Source organism: Alligator sinensis, unplaced genomic scaffold (genome assembly GCF_000455745.1).
Source record: "Alligator sinensis unplaced genomic scaffold, ASM45574v1 scaffold876_1, whole genome shotgun sequence".
NCBI classification, from domain to species: Eukaryota; Metazoa; Chordata; order Crocodylia; family Alligatoridae; genus Alligator; species Alligator sinensis.
The window spans coordinates 497,329-511,024 of NW_005841938.1; the positions used below are offsets into that span (position 1 = coordinate 497,329).

General features: G+C 55.2%; 1 protein-coding gene across 1 annotated transcript in view; it reads left to right on the forward strand.

Annotated features, from left to right (window-relative positions):
• Positions 1-13,696, forward strand: part of SPATA20 (spermatogenesis associated 20) — a 41,874-nt gene that overhangs the window by 15,981 nt on the left and 12,197 nt on the right. The window contains exons 15-16 of the mRNA XM_025199158.1: positions 657-737; positions 12,405-12,950. Coding sequence (XP_025054943.1) covers positions 657-737; positions 12,405-12,575 — 252 coding nt within the window. The 3' untranslated portion in view covers positions 12,576-12,950. The remainder of the gene's footprint in view (positions 1-656; positions 738-12,404; positions 12,951-13,696) is intronic.

Here is a 13,696-nt window from a genome sequence, read left to right on the forward strand (position 1 = left end):
CTTGGGGGTTAGTCTCGATGCTGGGGGCACTTCTGTGGGTCACAGTGGGGCAGGGACCGGGCTTTGCCTCTGGCCACCAAGCATCTTTCACTATCCTCTGCCCCTGAGGCGCTCACCTTTAATTCAGACAGATGAAGACTTCTGGAGAGGAGACCCTGCCTTGCCTTGAGCAGGACTAGGCCTGCACCCAGCATGAGGTGCCGTCCTGCAGGAGGTGGTGCTCTTCTCTCCGAGAGCAAAGAGGATGTCTGACCTGAAACCCTGGCTCTACCTTCTGTGCCTAGGAAGGCCCAGTGCGCTCAGCGCATTAGCCCTTGTCTCCTGGTGAGATTCCAGCTCTGAGTCCTGTTCAGGGATCCAAGTCCCCCTGCTGATCCACCTCTAGCCCTAAATGTGTCCGTAGACTGGCCAATGCTGATTGAACAGCCGCTGTGTTTCACCCCAGAGGTGGCTGCATACCCACGGGGTGGGAGGCAGCGAGTCCCCAGTGGTTTGTGTTGGTCCCTGTGCAGCAAGTTGCAGTTCTTTGAGCAAATAAATGGGAGTAAATAGGAGCTGGTGGGGTTACGCTTTATTTACCCTAGCAGGGGGTTGGCCTAATGTACATGCAGACTCAATTTTTATGTCCCCCTCTGCAACTGGTTCTCTCCGGGCAGGTCGTTATCTGCGGGGACCCAGAAGGAGATGACACTAAAGAGCTGCTACGCTGCATCCGCTCCATCTTCTCTCCAAACAAGGTAGGGTCAACATGATCCTCCTGCAGACCTTGCTGCCCCCCACCCATGGTGCCCAGACATATCCCCCTTACTCCTTGTCTCCCAGCCCAGCCTCACTGTTCGATGTGTCCTGCTTCCCCAATGCTCCTTCCAGCTGCTGGGCCTTGTTCCCCTACTAGTGAGGAGGAGTTGCGTAGCCTTCTCCCAGGGTGTCTCCCTGATGCAAAGAAATGGCACAGAGGCTCGTTCTGTCAGCCCATCCCCTGGAAGCTAATTGGTGCAGCAGCCACGAGCGCACAGCATGTGCGTTTACCAAGGGCTCCCAGGCTGGGCCTGTTGCTCCCAGTGCTGCAGCCTCAAGAGAAACGCTTGTTCCAGGCGGAACGTCCCCGGCCCGGCTGGCGGCACCAAATTGCACATGTATCTAGGTTACCACGATCGACTCAGCTTCTGCCTGGAAATGTAGCATCTTCTTAGCACCCACCCACACATCCTCCAGGCGAGAGCTGCAGCGCTCACCCAGGAGTTGTATGTTGACTCCTCTTAGTCCCTCTCCAGGGGAAAGGAGGAGCCAGGGTCTGATCCAGAGCCTCAGACACCCCCAGCTTTGCTCTAGTGCTCCAGACCCTCCCAGAACCAAGTCCCATGAACCTGCTCACCAGTTCCTAAGTTCCCACAAGCCTAGTGCTGGCCCCTTGTTCCCGAAGGTGCCTCCCTGCCCCCCAACCCCATACCTTCTGTGTTTTGGGGCCTGGAGCAGTCACCTGCCTGCAGCGTGGTCCCCTCAGTCAGGACGGTTTGTCACTCACAAGGCTGCTTGCTGCAGTCCCTGCAAATGTTAAGCCAGTCCCTGGAGCGTGGCTGTTCCTTTCAGTTGGGTGCGATCGTGTTGGCAGTCGCTCCTTCGGGGGTGGGGTGAGAACAGATTTTTCTGTCTCCACAGCTCCCCTTGCTCTCTGCTCATCTCTCATGATTAGTGCCGTGTTGCCCGGCCTGGCCCTGGCTGAGAAGGAGCACTGAGCACCCGCATGGGGAAGGACCCAGGCTGGGGCTGCCATGCTACGGTGGGGGAAGGAGCTGTCACTGTGCTGCGGAAGAGGCAGAAATCCCTGTGAGCAGCACGACAGCTGGTGCCTGAGATGCCTGTCACATTCAACAGGCAGTGGCCCTGCCCTGCAGATTGACAGCCTGCTGATGTGGGAATGCATCAGGAAGAAGGAGGCTGGGTGGGAGGTGGGGAGGAGAAAGGGAAGAGTCCCATGGCTGGGAACATCTGGAGCAGACTCGTCTCCGACAGCAGCAGAGTCCCTGTGCCAGGATTCACATGCTTCATTGCACAGTGGCCTGTGAGCGGCACACTGAGGTGTTAGTGCCGTGGAGACATATGCCCAGCTACACAGTGGGTCATGAGCTGTGCACAACTGCCTGCTAGTGCCAGGGAACGGTGCGCACCTGCCTGCTAGTGCCAGGGAATTGTGCACACCCGTCTGCTAATGCCAGGGAGCTTTCAGGGCACTTATGGCCCATTACAAGATGCTCCTTTTCTCCATAAGAGCCTTGGTCTCCTGCAAGCTGGTGAGAGCCCAATTCTTCAGTGAGACCAGACACTGCCCACGTCCCAGCCCTCTGAAAGCAAATGGAGAATCTCCGTGCCTGTGTGGGTTCTGTGCTTGGCAAGGCACTCAGCAGCCCCCTCTCTCTGTGATAGGTTTGGTAGTGTCCATCCTTGCCTGTGATCTCCCCCTTCTCCCTCCAGCCTTACCCATATTATTGGCTTTGCTGCCCAGTCACTCTCCCCTGCAGCCGATGTCCTGGGCTCTCTCTGTAGCAGCCTGATCATGGCTTGTGCTCTTTTTGCAGCATATAACAGCCTCTGTCTGTCTGCAGTGGTCCCATCCCCCACCCTGTAACCTGGTACTTTCAGAGCCCTGTCACTAACCTTGGCAGCTCAGATGCCTTTCCAGAGGAAGCTTGCCCTGGATTGTGCTTGGTTCTGCAGCAGAGAAGAGGCCTCTGGGGTGGGAGGGGGAAGCAACAGCAAGCTGGGTGCTCGTGGGGTCCAGTGCAGCTCAGCAGGGCTGTTTGGGGATAGGGCACAGCTCAGCATGGCTGGGGAGTCATGGATTCGGTGGCAAGCTGGGCTGCCACCCATGGGGGGTGTGGAGGCAACCCAAGCTCCTGCCTTCCTTGGGGCTGCAGCCCCTTTGGACTCAGGAAGAGCAGGTGGCACAGGGAAGGGTGATTAAATGAACCTGGCTCTTGGTGCGTCAGATCCTGCTGTCTCTGGTTCAGCTTCAGCACCGTCTCCTTGGCACCTTAGCCCTGATGTGGCCTTGCGCTGGTCTCCGTTCCATGTGCAGGGCCCGTTTCTCTTCCAGCTTCATTCCCTGCTCCTTCCCTTTGAATGAAAGCCGGTGACCCAGTTTCAGGAGTGGAACATACTGCGTTGGCAGCAGGGAGCCGAGTCTTCCAGTGCCACTGCTAATAAATGACTCCCTTTCCAGCAGCTGTGGCAGTCTTTGTTCTTCCCCACCTGAACAGGTCCTGGGAGAGGACGCAGGCGGCAGGCCGACCGGGAGCGCAAGCAAATCAAACAGCATGGAAATTAAATTCCTTTTCACTGTTTAATTCACTTTCTTCACAAGTGCAACAAGGAGCTTTGGAAGCAGAAAGCCCAAATGCTAAAGACATTCGCTCCAGTGCTGCAGGTGAGGGAACTGTTGTTCCACCTTGGTTTTGCCTTGCTCAGGGTACTGAGCAGGGAAGAAGAGGGCCAGTTTCACTGGATGAGTCTCATATCCGAGCCTGGAAGGATGTGCTGGCGATGGTGGAATACGGAAAGGTGAGCTCCTTGGAAGCCACCAGAAGAAGCCCTGTTTTGGCGTCTTTGCAAGGAGGATTGTAGGTTGTGACTGTGGTGAGACGGCGATTGTGGAGGGCAGTTGTAGCTGTTTTTTTTGTTGGAGAAAAGTTGAACATCTTTCACCTGGTGGTTGCTGGCCAGAACTTTTAGTTCAGGAAGAAATGATATGCCATCTCTAGTCATAACACATCAGTCACCAGCGCCACGCTTCTCTCCTTACTGTGGAACGGTAGCATGTCAGACCTGGCCAGTGTCCAGCTGGCTACTCATTCTTGAGCCTTCACAGCTGGTATTTACTGGTTTCCTTGAAGAACGGCCTTCGTCCAACCTTTTTTTGTTGAAACACAGCATTTAAAAAAAATCCATGTTGGGAACACCCCCTACACAATGCCCTGTACAGTGGGGTGGGATGCTTCGCACCTCCTTGCCATCATGGTGCTTCCTAAACTTACCAGATTTCATTGCTCTCTCATATGCCATCATCCCATCCCCTTAGTCTGTCACAGCCAGCTGCTTTCCTTCTTCCGTGGAATGAAAGCCCATATGTCACCCTGCGAGTGCCCATGGTGATTGCCAAAGCTGGGTGGGATTGGGCCATTCTGTGTACCAGTTGAGGCCATTCTGGTTGATAGACCTGTCCTAAATGTCCATGAAGGTACTGATCATCCCAGATTTGTTAGTGCATGATCAAGGTCAAGCAATGCATCTGGATCAGCAGTTGCTGGGCTTGATGGCATGGCTGGGGGCTGATTGGAGGCCCACGGAGAAGGGCTGCTCCTTACCAGTCCTGGAAATACAAGTGCATGTACCAAGCAGAAAGGTCCCCATGAGCGAACATTACTCCTCCAGATGGGGAAGACTCTCAATACGGGTGGCCCATCACAGCCTGTCTCCAATGCTGGTCTGTTCCTGAAGACTCTTGGCTTGGTGCTGCAGTTCTGGGCTATCCTTTAGTTGGGCTAGGATACCTGACAGCAGTATCATTCTCCACCAGTGCAGTTGCTGTCAGTCTTCTCCCCTCTGACAGGGGTGATGCATGCCTACCCCTGCTCAGAGAACCTGCTCCAGCTGGAGACCTCAGCATCACCCTGCTAATGCTCTGGGAGCCCTGCTTTGGGCAGCTGTCAGGGTGCTCCAGCCTCTATGCAGCTGATACCCCTCCTGCAATCTAGAGGGCTTGCTTGCCAGATTGTTATCGACCCTACATTAACTGTGGTGGTTGTAGATGTTGTATCCAGGTAGATCCCGTGACCTGCTTTCCATCCTCATTTTGTGGAGTCGTAAGCAGACCTGGCCTTTGAATTGTGAGGGAATTGCACTGATTTGGGAGTGTGAAAGTTGGGTGTTTGGCCCTGACAGACACCGGTACCCAGTGTTTACCTACGGTGGGATCCATGTGGACAGTGGCTCAAGGAATAATGGTTCTGGGAGGGTCAGCGCCCCCTCTTTCCAGCTCCCCATTCTCTTTGAGTAAGTTGGCTCTAAACATGTCCTCGAGTGTCACAGGTTTGGGTCCATTGGGGACTCTCCCTGTGCCGGCATCTGTAATGAGAGTGGTACTGTGCACTGCTCAGCCTATCTACAGCGGACTAGGTGACAGAGACCCGCATCCAGCATGGTGGCAGCTGCTTTTCTCTGTTGTCGACAAAACTTGGGGTGAGAGATCCCATCTCTTCTGTACCCATCTGTCATAATTGAGGCCAACAAGGAGATGGAGCCCAGACAGAGCTACTGAGCACAGGCACTGCCAGGATTGTTGTGCCAAGGGTTACCTGATGCTATACTCTTTTGTCACATCGCTGCAAAATGGTGTTGAGAGCAGCTGAGCTGTGTGCAGCGATTCCCGGCACAGGTGGAGAGAGGCAGCACTTTGCCTGCTGTGACGGAGATGGTAGGGCCAAGACACGGAAGTCGAGACCCATAAGGACCCCTGCTCCATGTAACTCTTGCTGCTGGTGGAGACAGCGTCACCACCCTACAGACTGGTGTCCTCTAGTCATCCCCTGAAATGGCTCAGCAGCAGATGTACAAGCTCCCCGTGCAGTCCTGCACAACGTCTCTGCTCTGACCTGGAGACACCCACCTCGAAGGATGAGCTGTACCAGTCATTCAGTCTCCATGGCCCAAAGGCCTGGATTGAGACCATCAATTTGTTTCCCACAATTTTCACTCGTGACCAGTCTGGACTGGGTTCACTGGGTGGCTTGACAGTGAAAGGCTTCTGGAGTGGAATGGGTAATTGGAGTATGAAGCTGGCCACCAGCTGTCAAGGAAACTCAGGCTGCAGCCACTAGCAGACTCGGTGTTTCAAGGCACCTCTGCTTTGTACGTGTGTCTGAGGGGTAAAGCAGGGAGAAGCGGGCTCTATTCGTGTTCCTCCAGGGAGGACAGAGCTCATTCGAGGAAGGACTTGCTGTCCGGCAGAGGGCAGCTTCTCAGCACCCTTATTAGCCAGGTTGCAGTCCCTTGGCCACGGTGGCTACTCTGCTTCTGGCCTGCAAGCTGGTGTGTCCAGAGCCAGCATGGGACGTCTAGGCTCCCGCAGCGAGCAGGCTGGAGGGCTGAGTACTAAGTTGCAAGTTAGCTTCCTCCAGGCCACGTCTAGCTCACGAGGACCCGGTGTGACTGGGGTTGATAGCACAGCTGGCTCTGGTGCCCCCACCCTTTCAGGACTCCCTGACTACAGATGGCAGCAATTCTTTCAAGCCTGGCTAAGATGTATATTTTTTCCTGATTAGCCTTGTCGCTAGTAATTAATTGGCTCTTTTCTCTTCTTCCTGTTTTGAGAGGTTTCTTCATGCACGAGGGAGGAGGGATGAACTCAAATGCCTTCCAGCTACGCTGCTCAGTGTCAAGAATGGGCGCAGGTGCCATGACCCCCCACATGGCCTGGTCCCTGCCCAGGAGTCTGATGGCAGCATAAGCCCCATCTGCGTCTCCACCACAATTGCACCTCAAAGCCACCGCCGGAAGGAATAAATGGTGGGTCATCGCAGTGTCTTCCTCTCGACCCTCTTGTTTATTGTTTCTCTTAATCCCACGAAAAAGCCAGAGACAGAGCAACCCCGAGTCCCTCGTGCTGGAATGCAGCGGCAGAGCTGGAGAAATGTCAGCACATCTCCCAACACCTCGCCCACCCACAGCTGGCGGGAAGCTGGGGGCTAGGCCCATCTGCTGGGGCACGATGAACTGAGTCGTTCCGGTAATGAATCCCTCACAAACATTGCAGTAAAATTCTTTCTGTAATGAGAAGCATCGAGGTCAAGGGAGCCAGCGAATTTATGTCCTGTGCCAGCATCAGGGGAACCCATGGCAAGGGGTGGCCGCTGATCCATGAAGATGGAAGAACGGAGTCATTAGGAGCCTCTGTGGATGATACCCATTTAAACCCTTCACTGCAGAGGGCTGTGATAGCAAGGGTCCTGGGAACTCAGGCCGATCGTGTTATATGACAGTATTTCGGGCTATGTGCCTGCTAATGAGCCTTGCGTTAATAGTGATAGCATCCTCCCTTTATCTACAGTCTTTTGGCTCAAAACATTAACTTCCACTTTGCTAAGTGATGGAACAGCCATATATTGAAGAGTCATGCCTCCCCCTTCAAAGGGTGCAACGCAGCATCCGTTGCACAGCCGCTCTCACCAGCAGTTTGGAACAAGAAAATGGGGACCACCACTAGGGACAGAGGTGAGCTATACCTGGTCTGTGGAGTTGGACTGTTCGCAGTGGTGGCAGATGACAGAACAAGGAGCAACGGGCTCAAGTTGCAGCAAGGGAGGTTTAAGTTGGATACTAGGAGGGTGGTGAAGCATTGGAACAGGTGACCTAGAGCAGAGGTTCCCAACCCTCGGGCCGCGAAGGGTTGGCTGCTGTTCCACAGGAGGGTTGGCTACCGGACTGGAAGTCTGGAAGTGACCGGCGTACTGCGGACCGGCAGCCAACCCTTTTTTTTATACTGAGTACTCCTTATAAAAAAGGGTTGGCTGCTGGTCTGCAGTACGCTGGTCCGCAGTTTCCTGGTCCGCGGTCACTTCCGGTCTGTGGTTTGCTCATCCATGGTCTAAAAAGGTTAGGAACCGTTGACCTAGAGAGGTGGTGCAATCTCCATCCTTGGCGATTTTTAAGACCCGGCTTAACAAAACCCTGGCTGTGTTGATCTAGTTGGGGACGGTCCTGCTTTGAGCAGGGGGTTGGACTAGATGTGACCTCCTGAGGTCCCTTCCAACCCTCGTTTTCTATGATTCAGTGACCTGTGTTGGAATTTTCACGGAGGCAGGAAAGCCAACTCCTCGTTGCTTGAACTGCAAAGCTGGGGTGAGGATAGTTAGCCAGTATAGCAGTTTGCCAAAGGATGTGGTTGAATGCAGAGTCTTGGCAGTGGGGACTCTTTCTGCAACCAGCTCTTTCTGCCTTGAGCTTGTTGGGTTTGATGCAGGGTAACTTCTCTCATCCACGTGATTGTAACGGTTGCTTAAATTCCACGAGTGTGTGAAGTCACTGGTGAAGTGTGGCAGGGTTTGTAAGCACCGGGAGGGCCAAGCCCACCCATCTGCCTCATCTGAAGGGTGGCACTGCTGCATAAAATCTGGGTAGCAGGGTGCTCCCTGGTGCTGTGCTGCTGGGGTCCAGCATTGCCTCCATGTCTCTGCCAAATCAGCTGCAGCACTGGGGAGTTGTAAAATGAAGCCTAGTGGTGGTCTCTCTGGTGGTTGGAGACCTCTTGACCTTACTGCTGATTGCTTTGTGACTGTGGGCAAGTCCCTTCCCCTCTCTCTGCCTCCATCACTGCCCCCCAGACCTCAGTTACCTGTTACCCACTGCTGTAACATGCTTTGAGATGCTCAGATAGAGCATCTGCATCACTGCCGTTATTGCCCTGGCTCTCCCCTCCACGCAGCAGGGAAGGAGGGCATGGACGTGGGTTTTTTGGTGGTGCTGTTGGAGGCAGACCTTGAGATCTCTGGCTGTCACAGTGGGCAGGGCTTGGCAGCTCTTGCTGAGTGCCAAAATGAGGGCTTGCCCTCCGCATCCCACTGGTCCTCTGAGAATGAGGAGGTGTTAACACATCCTGAGCTCCCTGCTATTCGGTGCCAGCGAGGGGGTGGTGGACTGGGGACCTGGTGCCAGGGGCAGAGGGAGGCAGGCCTGACCGCGGCACCTGTGTCACTCTGAATGCGGCATGGGCCTGAGCCTGCTCCAGGGTTACTTCCCTGGCCTGCTAATGGTCTTTAGGGTAATTAGGAAGGGCTCCATTATCTCCTCAGCCACAGAGCTAGTGTGCCGGCTCTTCTTTATCCTGGCCCCAGCGAGAGCACCTTTGGGAGGCTGCAAGAAAATGAATAATGAATTTCAGACTGGCTGTGAATTGGTAATTAATCACTCCTAGAATTAATTCCAGACAAAGCCGGTGAGAGAGGGGGTGGCAGAGGAGGGAGCAGAGGCATGGGAGGTGACCCGGGCAGCCAGGGGAGGGTGCAGGTGGCTTCCAGCTGGGTCTGAGGGAGGCTTCCCACCCCTATGACCTAGATGGGAGCAGAGCAATGGGAGGGAGGCCTGGGTTAGGGAGGGGTTGTGAAAGGGCAGCAGTGGCTGCTGTGTGAAGAGGAAGCCTCCCCCAAAAACGAGGGGCTGGGGCTGTGCACTGGCTGGGAGTGGTGTTGGGAGAGGCCGAAGGAAGGCGCATGGGGCTTGGTAGCTGTGTCAGAGAGCAGGCAGTAGTAGGAGAGCTAGCTGGGTCCAGATGAGGAGGCTGAGGCCTCTCAGTGAGGGGCACTGGTAGGCCATGGCGTTCACGAGGCATCACCTGGGCCTGGAGGCAGGTGCAATGACAGGGACACGGTGCAGGGATGAAGCACTGTGCAGTTGGGCTGCATCATGTGTCTCAGCAGGTGGGTTTTGCACCTGGCTCTGGGGTGCGAGGGGATGTGTGTTGGGTGGTGGGAGAGGCTGGGAGCTGATGTGCATCAAGTGTAAATGCAGCTTGTGGGGTGACTTGTGCAGCAGTGTTGTTGCAGGGCAAGAAGCGTGCGGTGCTGCTGAGTGTATACATGCTTGGGGCAGAGGGCAGGGGGCTGTGCTGTGGTGGCTGTGGGGCAGGATGTGCTGGGTGTGCACACACTTGGTGTCCGTGTGTGGTGGTTGCTGTGTGTGGGTGGGAGATGTGCAGTGCTGGTAAGTGTGTGTGTGCGCGCGCGCGCGCGCTTAGGGGTGTTCGTGTGATCTGTGCAATGTGTGCGCCTATGTGTGCATTCAGGGATATTGGTGTGATTTGGGTTCTGTGTGTGTTCACATTCAGGTGGTGTGATCTGTGCAGCCTGTGTGTGTGCATTCAGGCATTGGGGCAATCCATACAGTGTGCATGTGTGCGTACTCAGGGGTGGTGGTGCGATCTGTGCAGTGTGTCAGTGTTGAGGGAGGCCGTGCATGTGCGCGTGGAGCGGGGATAGAGAAATGGCCTCAGCCCCTGGCTGCAGCATGTTTCTTGCCCCAACTTGCGTGTGTAAGCTGTGGACTGGGAAGCAGGGGCATGCTGCATGCTGGGGAGGGGTGCTGATCATCCTCTGCTGATGCTGGCTTGAGGAGGGCAGCGGTGTTTCCCAGACTGCCCTTTATCCTTCCTACTCGAGCTGACATGAAGACCTTGGGAAGGGGCTCAGGCTGCCAGCTCATCCCCAGATGGCTGATGGGGAGCCCTGGCCTGTCACTGTGTGGGGGACATGCTGGCTTCCTCCCTGCTCTGTTACCTCCCCGACCTCGCACGCTTCGCACTTGCTCCCTTGTCATCCTTTTTGACGGACAAGGCGACACTCATCAACTTCAGCTCCTCTCTCCTTCCCCTGCTCCTTCCCTCCCGTTTCCCTCTCCTCTTCCCGTGCGATCAGTGATGACAGGACCGCTCCAGCCAGCCGAACATCCCTGGCACAACCCCATACATTTCACTTGTCTTCTTGCATCTCACCCTTCAAACTAAGGCCATTGAGATTCTGCTTCCTGATCCAAACAAAAGCTGAATGGATCTGGGTTTTCGCTGCTGTGCTCCACCCAGTGCTTTCATCATTAATGCCCTGGCCCTGGAGAAGCTAATAACAACCAGTCTGTTGATTAAAAAATTAATTAGCACCACATTTCTTTGTTGCTCTCCCCTGCTAAGTGTTTCTAACAGGGGGCAACTCAGGCACTTCGCAGTCGGAGCTCTGAGCCTTTGTTGCTCCCTCCCATCACGGAAATGGTCTTTCAGGTTTAACTGCATTTACATGAGGGTGGTAATCGGAGGATCGGACACCTGTCTGGATGGACAGGATGGGCTGGGGCTAGCCAGGGGAGGGTGGAAGCAGCAGGGCAGGGGATGGGGTGGTGGAAGGAGTGCTCGGAGAGATGCAGCACAAAGCCACTGGGGGGTCAGAAGGGCACAAGAGGGAATGGAAGGGAGGCTTTAGGATGAGGTTGAGTTGTTGGACTGACTTTGGGGCTGGAGGAATGTGTGGGCAGTGAGATTCGGCTGCGGGCAGGAGGCTGAGAGGAGGAATGGCTGAGCAGACCTGGCAGGGAGCTCGGTAAAGCACATGGACAGCAGGTGGAGTTACAGCTCCAGGCAGGGAGCAGACAACACCGCTGCCTGTAATACTGACCAGGCTGGGCAGAGCATACTGGTGATGCTGGAGTCTGGCTTGGGAAAGTGAGCCCCATTTGACTCCCCTGTCATCATACCCCATCCAGAGCACAGGGCTTCTGGCTGCACGCAAGCTCCAGGGGAGCATGCAGGAGGGGATGCGCTTGGTCAGTGTTGGGGCCTGGAGATTCCCCAGGTGCCGTGTGAGCCACGACCCACCAGTGGCAAGTGGATAGGCTGCTTAACAGTCTCGGTGTTGCCTTGTCCACTCTTGCTTTGTTCCTGTGTCTGGTTGGCTGGAGGATCTCCCTGTCTGTAGAGACGAAGCTGGTACTCAAGCCATTTTCAGGACGTTGGTTTCTTGGCCTGAGCTGTGGTCAGGAAATGGCCCCTCTCAAAATTTTGCAGCTGTCTGATTGAGCGGAGCAGAGTGGTCTCCCGGGTTGGTTGGGTCCTCAGCTCTGAACTCGCGTTCAGGAAGCTGGTCTGGTGTGCAGGTGAGGAATGCAGCCTGAGCGCCCTTAAGAGAAGTAAGGTAGCAGGCTGCTGGGATGTTGCCAGCAGGGCTGAGAATTGCAGCGCAGCTGCTGGGTAACCAGGTACCATGATGGGCAGGGCTGCCCGGGTGTCTGGAATAGGATGGGCTTGTGCGACCTCCCGTGCAAAGAAGCCTGTCTGATGGGGAGCCTGTCGCTGGATTTCTGTCCTGCGGGGCTCCACCGCAGCAAGAGTTTGATCCTGGTCTGGGTGTGATGTGGGGCCCAGTGCTTTCCAGGATGGAACCCACAATGACAACATTTGTGAGCAGGGGACTGGGACCAGTGAAGGCAGTATGACCTGCACTTGCTGTGGTCAGGAGGGCTACAGCCCTTTTCACTGCTAAGAGGGGCAATCCAGGGTGTCTGGGCCTTATGGTAGAAGTGCCCATTGGGAGGGCTGGAGGAAAAGAGGATGAAGAGGTAGGAAGCCATGTTGGGAAGGAGATGCCAGGGGTAGAGGATGCAGGAAAAGGAGAGGAAGGGCCCCCAGTGAGCTGTGTCCTTCCAGCAGCAGTGGGTGGCCTAGAGCACCTGGTGTCTCTGCAGTAGCTGCAGGAGAGAGGAGGGAGATGCAACCAAAGGGCTGTTCTCAATGAGGCAGGCTCTGAAAACTGCCCCTGCTTTCTCCGTGCCTCTGCTTCTCTGACCTTCTCCCCCTCTCTCCCTCTGTATCCCAGGTGCTGATGCTGGTGGACGGAGACAGCACCGGGTTCCTGTACCGCCATTTGCCCTTCCTCTCCTCCCTGGAAAAGAAAGATGGAAAAGCCACTGCATATTTCTGTGAAAACTTTGCCTGCTCTCTGCCTGTCACCTCCTCCCAGGAGCTGCGCAAGCTGCTGCTGCTGTAAGATGTCACCCTCCCTCCCCCCTCAGCCTCCTCTGCACCCTGGCAAACGTGGGAAAAAATAGGAAAGACTATGGAGACAGTCCTGTCTCCTCTGGACAGGACAGAGGAGCCTGCAATAAAGTCCTCGTGTACACAAGCCACTTCCTGGATTGTTCTCAGCACCGCTGACGCAGTCACAACCAGCCGTTGCTCCTCTCTCCCCACCTTGTCTTCCGAGTTGGTTCTAGCCCTCATCCGTCCATGCCACGATTGCCCCAAGAGCCCTGTCCAGTGAGGTCTGATGATGTCCCCGTGGCCATGTCCCAGGGAGTCCGTTCTCATATCTACTGTAGAGTCAGGCTTGAAGAGTCCATGTGCCGTGGAATCCAGCAATAAGGTATAATACGGCAGCTCCTTTTATCTGCTGCTGTTTTGCAGCCTTCCCCCAAATTTGGGATATCGCCCCCAAATTACACACAGGAAAGCTGAGGCACAGAGTGTGTTACCTCCCCAGGTCTTCACTGCAGGAGGCAGGATGACAACCCAAGAGTCCTCACTCTTCACTCCCTTCCCCAGCCATTGGGGTTCAGCTCCCTACGGGAGGTCCTGAAAGGCAAGGATGGGCATTGCGTGGCATGGAAGACATACGCTGAAGCAAGGGAAATCTCTTGCGCCCTCCTCCCATGTCTCCAAGGTCAAGTGTTCTCTGTCACCCTCTTGAAACATACAGGTGACTCCGTCACAGAGGCTTAGCACTGACAGACGTTTCTGTCCTCCTATGAGATTAAAGGTAAAAGATTTTGCCTTTGTCTCAGGGCTGAGAAGTGCTGCCCTGATCCACCCATCACTATGAGAGGAGGTGGAGGGTGTCATCAGCGTCCACCTCCAGTGGGCTACAGACCATGTGTGGTGCAGAGTTTAATTGTGTGCATCACTTTTTCAGAGTCTATAAGGTGACCTGCTGCTGCTGCTCTGGGCATGCACAGGGGCAGAGAGCTCGAGGTCCCTCTTGCTACCAGTGCAGGACAGACCAGACCATGCATCTGGCTGTGGTTCAAGGCTCTGGTTTCTGCCCCTGGTTAAACCCTGTGTCTGCTGGTCTCTGAGGGTACATCTGTACTGCTCTAGTATGGTGCCAGGAAT